General features: G+C 40.0%; 1 protein-coding gene and 1 pseudogene across 5 annotated transcripts; both read left to right on the forward strand.

The window, feature by feature from the left end:
- Nucleotides 1–2440: 2440 nt before the first annotated feature.
- On the forward strand, nt 2441–4213 carry LOC112281801 (putative NAD(P)H dehydrogenase (quinone) FQR1-like 1; annotated as a pseudogene). The gene is made up of 4 exons (XR_016502552.1): nt 2441–2696; nt 3143–3236; nt 3419–3653; nt 3784–4213. The product of XR_016502552.1 is annotated as a putative NAD(P)H dehydrogenase (quinone) FQR1-like 1 (transcript).
- An 870-nt stretch (nt 4214–5083) lies between these two features.
- On the forward strand, nt 5084–11307 carry LOC112281800 (serine/threonine-protein kinase BLUS1). 4 transcript variants are annotated; one of them, XM_024518696.3, is made up of 18 exons: nt 5084–5570; nt 5901–6155; nt 6410–6534; nt 6769–6813; nt 7094–7175; nt 7534–7602; nt 7918–8088; nt 8222–8287; nt 8432–8500; nt 8686–8804; nt 9026–9177; nt 9418–9521; nt 9825–9869; nt 10002–10124; nt 10358–10409; nt 10533–10570; nt 10725–10841; nt 10988–11307. In XM_024518696.3, the coding sequence occupies exons 1-18, from the start codon at nt 5397–5399 to the stop codon at nt 11066–11068; spliced, it is 1887 nt and encodes a 628-aa protein (XP_024374464.1). In that variant the 5' UTR covers nt 5084–5396; the 3' UTR covers nt 11069–11307. The 4 variants fall into 4 exon arrangements, 2 of the variants coding, with proteins under 2 accessions (XP_024374464.1, XP_024374465.1); XM_024518697.3 differs by having other exon boundaries at nt 10011–10124; XR_002969696.3 differs by lacking the exon at nt 10358–10409.
- Nucleotides 11308–11975: the final 668 nt, after the last annotated feature.

Here is an 11975-nt window from a genome sequence, read left to right on the forward strand (position 1 = left end):
CAGGTTTTGTCAACCATTGCATGCATTCTTAGATTAGTTAATTATTCATGAAGAGGTTTGCTGGCATTGTGTTACTAATTCATAGTTTGTTGTATGAAGTAGACTCACTTGATAATCTCAAGCATATTCTCTCTTCATTATAAGCAAAGCTGAAAGATGAACATAAGTATATCTATTATAAATCTACTTCTGTATTTACAAAATGTGATCCCTATAAACACAACATATCTATTTAGGAGCCATGCTTAAAATTATGACTATTGAAAAGTGAGGTGTGTTGATTCATCAAGAGTAAGTTTAATTGTAGATACTAAATTTTGGAGCAGACAATATCTTAGACTTGAACTCCTTACAGCTTCTGTACAAATAAATTTCAAGAAATTTACAAATTTTTCTTCAATTGAGCTAAAGAAAAGGTCAACACTTCAACTTTATTTTGGGATTTTAGTTGCTTTACTGTCCAATCTGTTGTCATTGCTACGAGGACAGTTAGAGATTCTAAGTCAATAATTTGTTGATTATCACAAATATTGGTACGTTCTATGCTCAGTATCTCTAAATTTTAAAAAAACATATTACACAATCATGTCATTGGAATAAGCATATAAGATCTGAACAAAGTTTGTATATCTCTAACTATTATCTATTTAGAACTCAAGCTAAGGTCGTGTTAATAGAAGTGGAATGTTTTTTCAGTTTTAAATTGATTTGAGATCATTTTCATTTGAATAAAAATAAATTATGCATGCATTTTTTACTGTTAAAAATGGACCAGAATATTAAATAATAGATTAATATTTGTACTAAAAACCAAAATATATTTTTTGATGATTTTTTAATTTTAATTTTTTTTTATTGTTTGATTATTTTACAAAAAGAAATTATATGTTTTTTTTCAAAAGGTGTGATTTTTTTAAATTTTTAATTTAATTTTTTTAAAATCACATAAGTTTAAAATTTATTGTAATTATATTGCATTAGACATGTAATATATGAGTGTTTTTCCAAATATTTTCTTCCTCTTTTAAGTGTCATATATATCTTTTAGTTTTTGAAATTTGAAGGATAGGCTCATTGTGCTTTAGTTATAAGAGATGGTTGTTGTCTTTTTTATGGATAGGTTTATTTGCTTCAGCTATTAGTGGATTTACTTTAGGATCAATCTTGTCATGAAAGTTGTTCAAACTTGGTGAAAATACATCAAAAAACTCGCATCACTTACAATGAGGAACTTTGATTCCATTTAAGCATAATTTTTTCATGTATAATTCTATTTGCGATCATAAATTCAACTTATTTCTTATAGGCAATTTTTCACCAAAGTATTGACTAAAATAATAATAATAAAATAAAAAAACAACAAAAACAACAACAAGTGATTATTATAAAAAATAAAAATGAAAATAAAATTTTGTTATGCATATACTCTTTTTTTTTTTTTTTTTTTTTTTTTTTTCATTTTTTTTGTTGGTCAACATTTCTTAAGGAGTGGTCAATTTTTCACTTGGCAACCACAAATCAAAATTTTACAACTTTTTCATGGCCAATGGAACAGGTCTTCATTAGTGAAAATATAGTCAATCTATTCTTTCTGCTCTTGCCTTGAGACCATTGAGCTATGTACTAAAAAGTGTCAAGCAGTGTCCTTGATATGGTGCACATAAACAATTTTGAGCTGTTGTAATTCCTATTCAATGTTCAATACATGGTCTTAAATTAAGCATCCACAGACTCATTTAACACATTACAACCCGTATTTATTTATTATTGATCATTCCAAGTTTCATAAAGAAAAATAAAAATAACAACACTTGTTTCATATTATATTTGCATATTACTAATGGAATCGTCCAAGGTTGATGTTCATTCATTGACACTCACCTGTAACCACTTCAACATGCTTTCAAACTGATTAAACGACTCAATCAACCCAAAGAATTATGAATTTCATATAAAAAGACTGTAAGCCTAACTATTAGAATGAATGAATGAACTATTTGAATGAGAGGCGAATGAAATAACGATGAATGAAAAACATGGATGAATGAAGAACGTATCGACGAACGTGGGGGGGAACAGCAGCCTCGGTTGTTGCTCCATGTGGGGGGGGGGGGGGTCACGTTGCTCGAGATTCTTTTCAATGACGTTGCTCGAGATTCTTTTCAATGACGTTGCTCGTAACGTTGCTCTTAATTCGCCTCTCCAACCACCGAAGCTGAAAATCCTGTAACGAAGTCCTGAGCGTTTCAGTCCGATGTTGTCGAAACTGCTGGATGAAACCCACTTGTCGCATTCTTCACTGTGCACAGGGGGATGCAGGTTCTGGAGGATCTTCCCTCCGGCCATGGCCATTTGGGATTGCGTTCCGCTGATTCTCTAATCAGAGTTTTGATGCTTATTTAATCCCTTGCTTGCCTCATGACTCATGAATGCTGTACGTGTGTGTGAGTGTTTCCTGGTCGCTCAGCTTTACTTGCGACTTCCGAGTCATCTACTTACGAGTGTTTGAGTTCCTTTGTTGTTGCCTTGTTCTCGCAGAGCGAGTCTTTACCTCGAGGACAGCTTGTTCTTGTTCGGCTGTTGAGCTATCTAGCTGCTGCTGCCATTTGTCTTGCCCGTCTACCGTGGTGGTTTTAGTTCTGAGATTGTGATAATCTTCAATCCGCTGTCAACATGGCCGTGAAGGTGTATATTGTGTACGTGTCTGCTGCCTTCGTGTACCGAGTTTGTGCTGGGTTATGTGGTTTTGACAATTTCTTGGTGGTTATGGATCGTCACATTGAGCTGAGTGAGTGCACTGTGAGGTAGTGAGTTGGGGTAGAGGATATGGAGCACGTCAGAAGTGATTTTTGCTTGGCCGTATCACGTATATTGAGGAGATGCATGCATTTTACTCATATTTGGGTATGAGATGCGAGAAATATAGTGGGATGTTGGCCAGTTGCTTGTCTTTCTGAGGTTAGTGAGTGCCGGCCTGGATGATGATTGGTTAGAATGATGAGCAAGGACATGTGGGGATGGTTGCTGCAAGGCGATTATCAAGGCTGGGATCTTGGTTTCCAAGATTTCCCTACGTCAGAACTGTTGACATGCTGGTCAGAGCCAGTTCTGATGCTGCTGCTGCATGGAATTCTTGCTGCAGGTACTATTCCATGTATGGCCACGTCGAGACTCTCGCCAGGGAGATTCAGAAGGGTGCCAACAGTGTCGAAGGCGTGGAAGCGACTCTGTATCAAGTGAGTACTGCTGACTGTGCTCTTGTCCTGTTATTTGTCGATTCCAAACCGTAGACAGCCATAGCCGAGTTTTAAATTGTTGGGGCTCTTTCATGCCTGCTGATAACCATTGCAAAGGCATGCATAATATGGAGTCTAGATTTCCTTTACGACGCCAATAGTGAAGATTTTGCAACACGCAGGTACCAGAGACATTGCCACAGGAAGTGCCCCAGTCTGAAATGCCATCCTGTGTTAAGGCTTACCGGAAGCTGATGGGTTTCTATTTGGTTTTCCGACTTGTTTTGGTATGATGGCCGCCCAGTTCAAGGCCTTCTTTGATGCCACTGGGGGGTTGTGGAGGACACAATCGCTCGCTGGCAAGCCTGCGGGAATCTTTGTCAGCCCTGCGTCTCAAGGAGGTCAGGAAACCACAGCGTAAGCTCCATAGGATCTGTCTTAAGTGTTTTGGTTAATGTTTCAGTTGAACAATGACGCTCATCAGATCTTTCAGTAATCTGTAAACATGTGTGTATCGTCTGATCTTGCCACGCTGTGTGGATTCCAGATTGACTGCTATCACACAATTGACTCATCACGGCATGATCTTTGTGCCCGTTGGATGCACTTTCGGTGCGGGCATGTCTGAGATCAATGAGCCGAAGGGTGGATCAAGCCATGGAGCTGGCACTCTTGATGATGATGGTACCAGAACCCAACCAAGCTTGAGCTGGAGCAAGCCTTCCACCAGGGAAAGTATACCGCTGGCATTGTGAAGAAGCTGAAGCAGTGATTTATTTATTTTTATTTTTATCAGCCTGCTTGTTGAAATCAGTGTAGATTTCCGATAAGACCTCGCATGGAGCATGCTTTTATTTTTATTTTTATTTGTATTTTATTTCATCATGAGGGATACTGAAGATAATAGTTGTTTAGATAATGCACCATCCTTCAGGTTCTGTGGTGGTATTTGGACTCAGTGGGGGAAGAAGCTTATCTTGGATGCCTGTGAATGTGCCGATGAGCCTGGATGTTTGGTCATCCGATGTATCTAGCCCAATTCTAAGTGAATAAATCAATTCCTACAATTTATTATTATTATCACAATGTGACTTAAGTGCCTGCTCTGCCCCCTCATTGAGTAGTACACCTACAAACTCATTCTGCCTTACTAGGTGTGTAGATTGTGTTAGGAGATCAAAAATCTGGTTAGGATGAAGAAAAACGAGGACATATAATCCAACAATCTATAACTTAATTCAAGAAGTGTACAGAATTTGTAATCTTGCGGTCATTGTAGGCGAAAACCTTGGAGTAGAGTGTCCCAGCACCTAGATTGGAATATATTAGTAAAAAAAAAGTCACTGGAAAGCACTTTCTCAGTCATGAGTGATGACACTTTGGAAGTCCCTTCTCGCACATCGTTCAGTTGTCTTGTTTTACGATGCTTTTGTTCATCTAGAATGCGTGACAATTCAATCGTCGTTGGTTTGCGTTAAGAATCCTTAAAATGTCTGCGAACCCAATTCCCTACTCCAGACTTCATGGAAGCTAAATCTAACCAACACATAGAAATACGGAACTTCTACATTACGTAGAAACGCAAAAATAGTTAATGCATGGACGGAGATGGCAGAGAGGTGTTGACAATGAACGAGGAAGAATAAATACTTGTGCAGAGATCCTCGGAGACAGCGGAGAGACGTAGGCCCTGGCGACTACACATACAGGTGTGAAGCAGTTTCACAATCGGTGGGCAGCTTGCGGGTGGAATCTCCGATAATTGCAATTATGCGGGTGGGCCCTGTAGCATGCGTGTATGGTAGACGACGTGGAGACTCCTGGAAATCCATTAGTAGAGATTGTGGGCGACCATATTTCAAGCGCTGCACCGCTGCCTTTTCCCTCTCCCCGCATATTCTGCTTCATTGTTGACTTGGAATTCGTCGTCTGAAGCGGTTTTCTTATATTTTTTCAAATTCGAGCACCGAATTCCAAGTTAACGAATTGGGATCCCGTTCCAAGTAGCTATGGTGCATTCCCATCTCTGCCGCCGTTGCCTCCTCGGGTCTCCTGAGGTCCTCTGCTGCTCTTTGTCTGGGCACTGCTGGGGTTTTCACGGTGGGTAGTGTGGTAATTGAGTTCGTAGAAAACAAGAAGAGGAGTCGGTGCTTGGAATCTATGGAGAAGCAGAGTGAGCGGAAGGGGCCATATCCTGTCACAGCCACGCAGTACCAGGTGTTGGAGGAAGTAGGGCACGGTTTGGGCGCCACAGTGCATCGCGCAATCTGTCTGCCATTCAATGAAGTTGTGGCAATTAAGAAGTTGGATTTAGAGAGCAGAAATGTAAATGTGGTAAGGCAATTGTCTCTCTCCACGTTTTTATTGAATTTCCCTTCTGCTTATTCTTGAGCATGCATCCTTCTTCTGAGTTTTGGTGATGTTTGGACAGCAACTTCTTGTAATGTAAGGATATTATTTTGATGATGAGCAGTACATGAATTGCAGCGTTCCGATTTTAGTGGTCTAGAATTCATTCTGCATCAATGCTGTTGTTCACAAGAAACCGAATCGTATTGCGTTGTTGACACGGAGTTTAAGGTAAGGGTGTAAGAGTCGGGCTAATTAATTTCCAATGTTTGGGCCATGCGAGGACGATGACAACCTGATTTGCTATTTGCACAGGATGACATACGTCGGGAGGCTGTGACAATGAGCTTGACCAACCATCCTAACCTTGTCAAGTCTTACTGCTCCTTTGTTGTGGATCAAAGTGTATGGATCGTGATGCCCTTCATGGCAGGTGGTTCATGTCTTCACATCATGAAGGCAGCTTTTCCAGATGGTTTTGAGGAGCCTGTGATCGCTACTCTATTAAAGGAGTCACTCAAGGCTCTTGAATACCTGCACCGCCAAGGCCACATCCATAGAGATGTAAAGGTAATTCATCAATGCAATTTTGCCCATTATCTTTCAACGTGTATTTATTTTATGTTTTTTTGCTAGAACGTCTTGCTTGGGGATACGATGAAATGTATTTCAACGAGTACCGTTGAGACAGATTTTCTTCCTTATTTCAACGCGTAGTGAAGATCTGGATACGAACAGCAGACAATAGAGTCGTGCTTCTCCGTGTGGTTTCAAAATTCCTTTCACAGGTATGAGAATTATTTTTTACTTGATTATATTGGCAGGCTGGAAATATTCTTTTAGATGGAGATGGATCTGTAAAGCTTGGTGACTTCGGTGTCGCTGCAAGCATGTTTGATAAAGGTGATCGACAGCGATCGAGAATCACTGTTAAGGGTACTCCTTGCTGGTATGTTGAATTGTCTCTCTATGGAATGACTGCTAAATTTCTGTAATATATGCTAAAAGAGAAAAGGCTTACAATACTTGCACCACTGCTTAATTTTTTTGAATCCAGTATTGAGAGATATCGGGTCGATCCCTAGATGAGTTTCGCTGCCTTGCCCATGACTAAGACAGCGAGTGTGATATGTACTACCAAATTTTACTTAACTTTTTAATTTGCCTATATAAATGCTTGCAGGATGGCGCCGGAAGTCATCGAGAAAACTCATGGCTATGACTTCAAGTAAGCTCACACTTTTCCTTGTAGGCTTCTAAGAAGCCAGATTGACGGTAGTAGTGCGTTTACGTACATCTCTCATATATCAGACATAAGTAGTCAAGACGTGACATGATCATTTGATCTGAAGATGCCTGTGAGATTTTCTGCGTAAGCAGTAGGACATGGAGCAAATCTTTATCTGGTGCAATTACTTTGATTCACATATACGACATTTGACTTTCTGCTTGTACGAGTCTAAAACCCTCTGTTGACCAGGAATAAGCGGTATAAGCATTGTATGCAGAGCTGACATCTGGTCCTTTGGGATAACTGCTTTGGAGCTTGCTCATGGTCATGCACCCTTCTCCAAGTATCCTCCCTTGAAGGTACTATTAACCGTAGACGCTTGTAAATTTTAATATCACTCAGATGCGAGTTTCTGATTGTAAAAATAAAAATAACACACACACATACACACATACACACACACAAGCACACACACATACACACATACACACACACAAACACACACACATACACACATATGCACACATACACACATATGCACACACACACACATATGCACACACAAGCACACACACATACACACATACACACACACACACACACACACATATGCACACACACACACACATATGCACACACACGTACACACACACGAACACACACACACTCTTTCTCTTTGTATTTGGATGTTTTCAACTGTGGGAGTTTTTATCACAGGTGTTGCTGATGACTCTCCAGAATGCCCCTCCCAGGCTGGACAATGAGCGGGACAAGAAGTTTTCTAAGGTGAGGTGGTCTCATGTATGATTATTTGATCGTTTGGCATCTGACACTATATACTTGTGGACTAGTTTTCATGTTAATTGTATGAATTATTATGCGAGTAGTCAATCATGTTCTTTAGATGTTGGGAATCCTTGGAGAAGCAATTAGTGGCAATACGCAGTTACCGGTAACCAAAGAAACTAAGAATTGAGAAAAACATCTTTTAGAGCTGCATGGGTGGCGTGCACTCGATTTGATCTTAGGTGCTTCTTTTTTGGAGGGCTCGTTGTTCCTCTGGGTAACTCTTTGTTACTCATTCGTTTTTCATCTGTACAGTCCTTCAAGGAGATGATTAGTATGTGCCTGGTCAAGGAACCAACAAAACGACCTTCTGCGGAGCGACTTCTCAGACATTCTTTCTTTAAGCAAGCTCGGTCTTCTGATTACATTTTGAGGCATGTGTTGGATGGCTTGCCGCCTTTGGGTGAACGAGTTAAGCATCTCAGGGTAAGGACGAATGATTTAGCACAAGGATCGAGATTACATTAATTTTCTATGATAGAAGAAATGTAGATAAGTGTTGAAGAATGTTTGAATTTCTACATTGTGATAGGTTTAACTCGTGAAATATGTTCGTCAGATGTTAGATGCTGCCCAAATTGCAGAGAAGAAGATGCCATTTGAAGAGCAAGAGGAGAAATCCAAGGTTTATTCCATTTCTCAATTTTTCTTTTTGGGGCAAATTGTCACTTTCATAGTGGAAGGGACGTGCAAATCTAGCGTTCGGTGCTAGTTTTTTTCCTTCAAGTCTCGCGTTCTTTGCTGACATTTCCTGTCGCAATATTTGCAGACTGAATATAAAAGAGGTGTTAGCAATTGGAATTTTAATATTGAAGACCTGAAAGCAGAAGCTGCGCTGGTATGTAGTCAAATTTATGCCGTATTAACTCTTGGTTTGGATGGTCTTTCTGTGACAATTTTTTATTTTGTATTTTGTATTTATTTATTTTCCCTTTGATTTGGGGTTTTTGGCATAGTTTTTGTAGAGGATAATTCAGATTTTTTTTAACACTTCATTTACTCACATTTAGCTGTTTTGGCCAGATTTCAGGAGATGGTGGTTATGCCGAGGCTGTTAAAGAGGAGGATGACACTCCAAAGCAACAGACACAAAAAGGACTCGATGATTACCTCCCACCCAAGAACGCAGAACCATCCGCTAGGTGCACGTTTGTTATAGTAAAATATCTATCAAGTGTCTTATTCTAAACTTTTATTTGATGTAGTCCAATGTGTAAAGTTCCTATCGGCAGGCAAATACTTGCAATGGCAGCTCTTTGACTTAATATTAGTAACAGAGGTTGCTGATGTGTTTTTGTACATAACAGTCTTTCAGCACATACTAACGTCGTTTACATGTGTTCCGTGCATGTTGGCTTCACAGAGACAGAGAACTCCGTCAGAGAGGAATGTCAGCAGAAGATCTTTCACGGTGTCGTGAACGAGCGTTTAGCGGACTATTGCCAAGTGACGAGCGTGCCACATCGGATCAGGGACCAGCGAGCGGGTTTCAAGGCGTTCCAAGACCATCATCTGGCATGCCACTTGATCTCGTCTCGCAATGTTCGTCCATGATTTATTTGCAGACATGCTTTCGAGGGCGTTTCTTTGAGGATGTGATGAATTGATCATTATCATACTCTTCGATTATCCATTTATGGACGTCAATGAACTCCTTTCTTAGGTCGTAGGTAGTTGATACCAAGCTGACAACTTGTGTAAAAACATGCGTTGGGATGTTAAAGTTTTATATCATATTTGTGCTACGTTTCACAGGAAGTAAGGAAGGGTCAGAGGAGAAGTCGAAGGGTCCTGCTCAGAAGTTTCCAATTGTTCAAAGAGGTCGCTTTTCAGTTACATCTAATGATCTGGATCTCCAGGTATTACTGCCATGCATTAGAACCTGGTCTATGAGAGTCAGTTGATCATATCTTTAGCTCATGCACGATTGTCATCACTGGCAGAAAACAGCGGAGTAAATGGCATAATTCATGTTCATTGCAGTAGTACAGAAGTTGAAGATTAGCAGTACAATTTGTGTCATTTCTCTATTGAATAATAGACATTCCTGTATAGTAGGCATCATTTTGCATTAATCTACCGGATCTTTTGCCCTGATGTGTGAACTCTTACTCATGTAAGCAAATCTTTTACTCTTCGTTTTTATATTCATGGTTGTACAGGATCCACCTCAAGGTAGCACACGACGAAGAAGTGCTAGCTCACAGGTAGGTGGGGGATATTTTAGGCATCGCGAATGTATGAAATGCCAGATTGGGTTTAGAGTAGAGAGTTATTAGTATTAGCTGATTGAGTTTCTTGTTAAAGCTGCACAATCATGACCGTGGGTATAATCGTAGGCTCTTCAGCTACAAGCACCATCAGTAGCTTCTTCATTGTCAAACGTATCTGGCTCGTCAGTATCACTGGCGGCTTTGTTACCTCACCTGCAAAATGCTCTAAATCATGCGGTTATGCAACAGGTAATTCCGAAACTCCCTGACATTGTGAAATCTACTCTCTGGTTTGATAATCTTGTGCCTAGAGTTGTTTGAACACTGGGGCCTTCAATCGCTCGTCCTTTTTCGTGATAAAAAATTCTTCTGCTATTTCTGTAGTGGTGTCTCCAGTCGTGGAAAGCGTTATTTTCTCGTGCTCAAGCTTCACTCTGCATTTTTTTATCAGGATTGAGAATTTCGTAGTAATTGAATCGCAGGATACCCTCATGAATTTGCTGAATAGCATAAATGCCAGTGAAGCGTCATCCTGTGAGCCTTTCTCTTTTACCCCGGTTCTTCAGTCCCTTGAATGCATATCGGTGTATAAACACCAACTTCGTTACTGTAAGGCCTAAACCATCAATACTCCTAACATCAAAGTTTGTATTTCAGCTCTACGCAGAAGTTCACGGAGCTCAAGTTCCCACTCAGTAAGCACCCATCTTATATTACAACATGTTTCTTCTGCGGTACAAATTAGCTAGTGCCTAATAATGTGGTGTATTAGGTACCAGTCAATCAGCAAATCAATTTACCTTGACTTTTGGGCATTATTTGCAACGTTTGCTGATACTTATCCTTCAGATGACGGAGATATCGAGTGACAGAGAAAAAGAACTTCTTCATCAGATTGCCGAATTCCAGAGCAAGATTTCTGTCCTTGTGGATGAATTGCAGGCTTTGAAACTCAAAAACATGTCGGTAAGTTGGCCTCTTAATTGATTAGTTCATTCCTCCACTTTGGTTTCAAATCTGGTCGGATCTAAAAAGGTGGTATTTCTCACGGTGGCGTGGAAGTTTGATTGACCTCAATAAATGTCAAACTCAACTTGGGTGATGATTTGCAGCTGGAGCGACAACTGAATGCTCACCATAACAGGGAAAAAGAGGAGCGAATACGAAAACAAACTAATATTGGAGATGGATGAGAAATCACCTTCATCAAATAAATCACGAGAGAATTTGCAATTGCAACATGGTCAATATCGCTAGTGCATCAACAAGTAGCCATCTCAAATTCTGCAAAATTTTCTGATGAGCTTGAGGTTTGTATCTCAAACACATCAGATATCATAGATTCACCTCTTCGAACAGACTGAAACCCAGACTCTTATCGCTGAAATCTAATAGGTTTTCAAACATTTCAAAAAAAAATTCACATTGGTAAGAGCTCGTTGAATTGTTGTACAATCTCAAACAACGTTCAGCAATTTTGCATCGAAATGAATACACGTCATGAACTTGTGACCACTGAATGCACATGCTCTAATCAGAGTTTTACGAGCTTTACATCGAACAATAACATGGAAACAAAAGTTCTGCCAACCCACCAACAATATCAATATTTTCAGGCTTTAACGGCAAAATTTCGAAGCCACAATGTGGTGGAGCTAACAGTTTAGTTAATGATCATCACTCCGATATGTTCCGAGGTGAGCAGGTCTCTTGTTGATGACGTCATTTCTAATCTGTGTCTCGCTACTGAGGGCTTGCTGGATTCCAATACGCGCTGCCAATTAACGTTTGTGCTTGTCGATCTAATCTTCATAAATTGTTGGGCTCTCACAGATGAAGTTGTTCACAAATAGACCGTGCACCTGTTAAGGTTCCAGATTTTGTACTAATTTTGCATAGCTCAACAAATCTGGCTGTCATGATGCGTGGATTTGTATAACGAAGCATTGGCCTTCAATTCCAGTTGTTTGAAGCAACTCTGCGCGTATCCTTGGAACCTCAAGCGAGCCTCAAATCATAGCTCTTAGAGTAATGAAGAAGCACTTGGCAAGTGGAGGAATGAAGTCGCTTGAGGTACTCGACAACTCTTTACCACGACTA

Source organism: Physcomitrium patens, chromosome 4, assembly GCF_059467195.1.
Source record: "Physcomitrium patens ecotype Gransden chromosome 4, ASM5946719v1, whole genome shotgun sequence".
Lineage (NCBI taxonomy): Eukaryota > Viridiplantae > Streptophyta > Bryopsida > Funariales > Funariaceae > Physcomitrium > Physcomitrium patens.

Excerpts from the sequence above, each read along its gene's own strand:
- LOC112281800 (XM_024518696.3), top strand. The coding sequence starts at position 5,397 with ATGGAGAAGCAGAGTGAGCGGAAGGGGCCATATCCTGTCACAGCCACG. Across the intron at positions 7,603-7,917 it reads GGGACAAGAAGTTTTCTAAG|TCCTTCAAGGAGATGATTAG; the intron begins GTGAGGTGGTCT and ends TCATCTGTACAG. Across the intron at positions 8,501-8,685 it reads TGAAAGCAGAAGCTGCGCTG|ATTTCAGGAGATGGTGGTTA; the intron begins GTATGTAGTCAA and ends TGTTTTGGCCAG.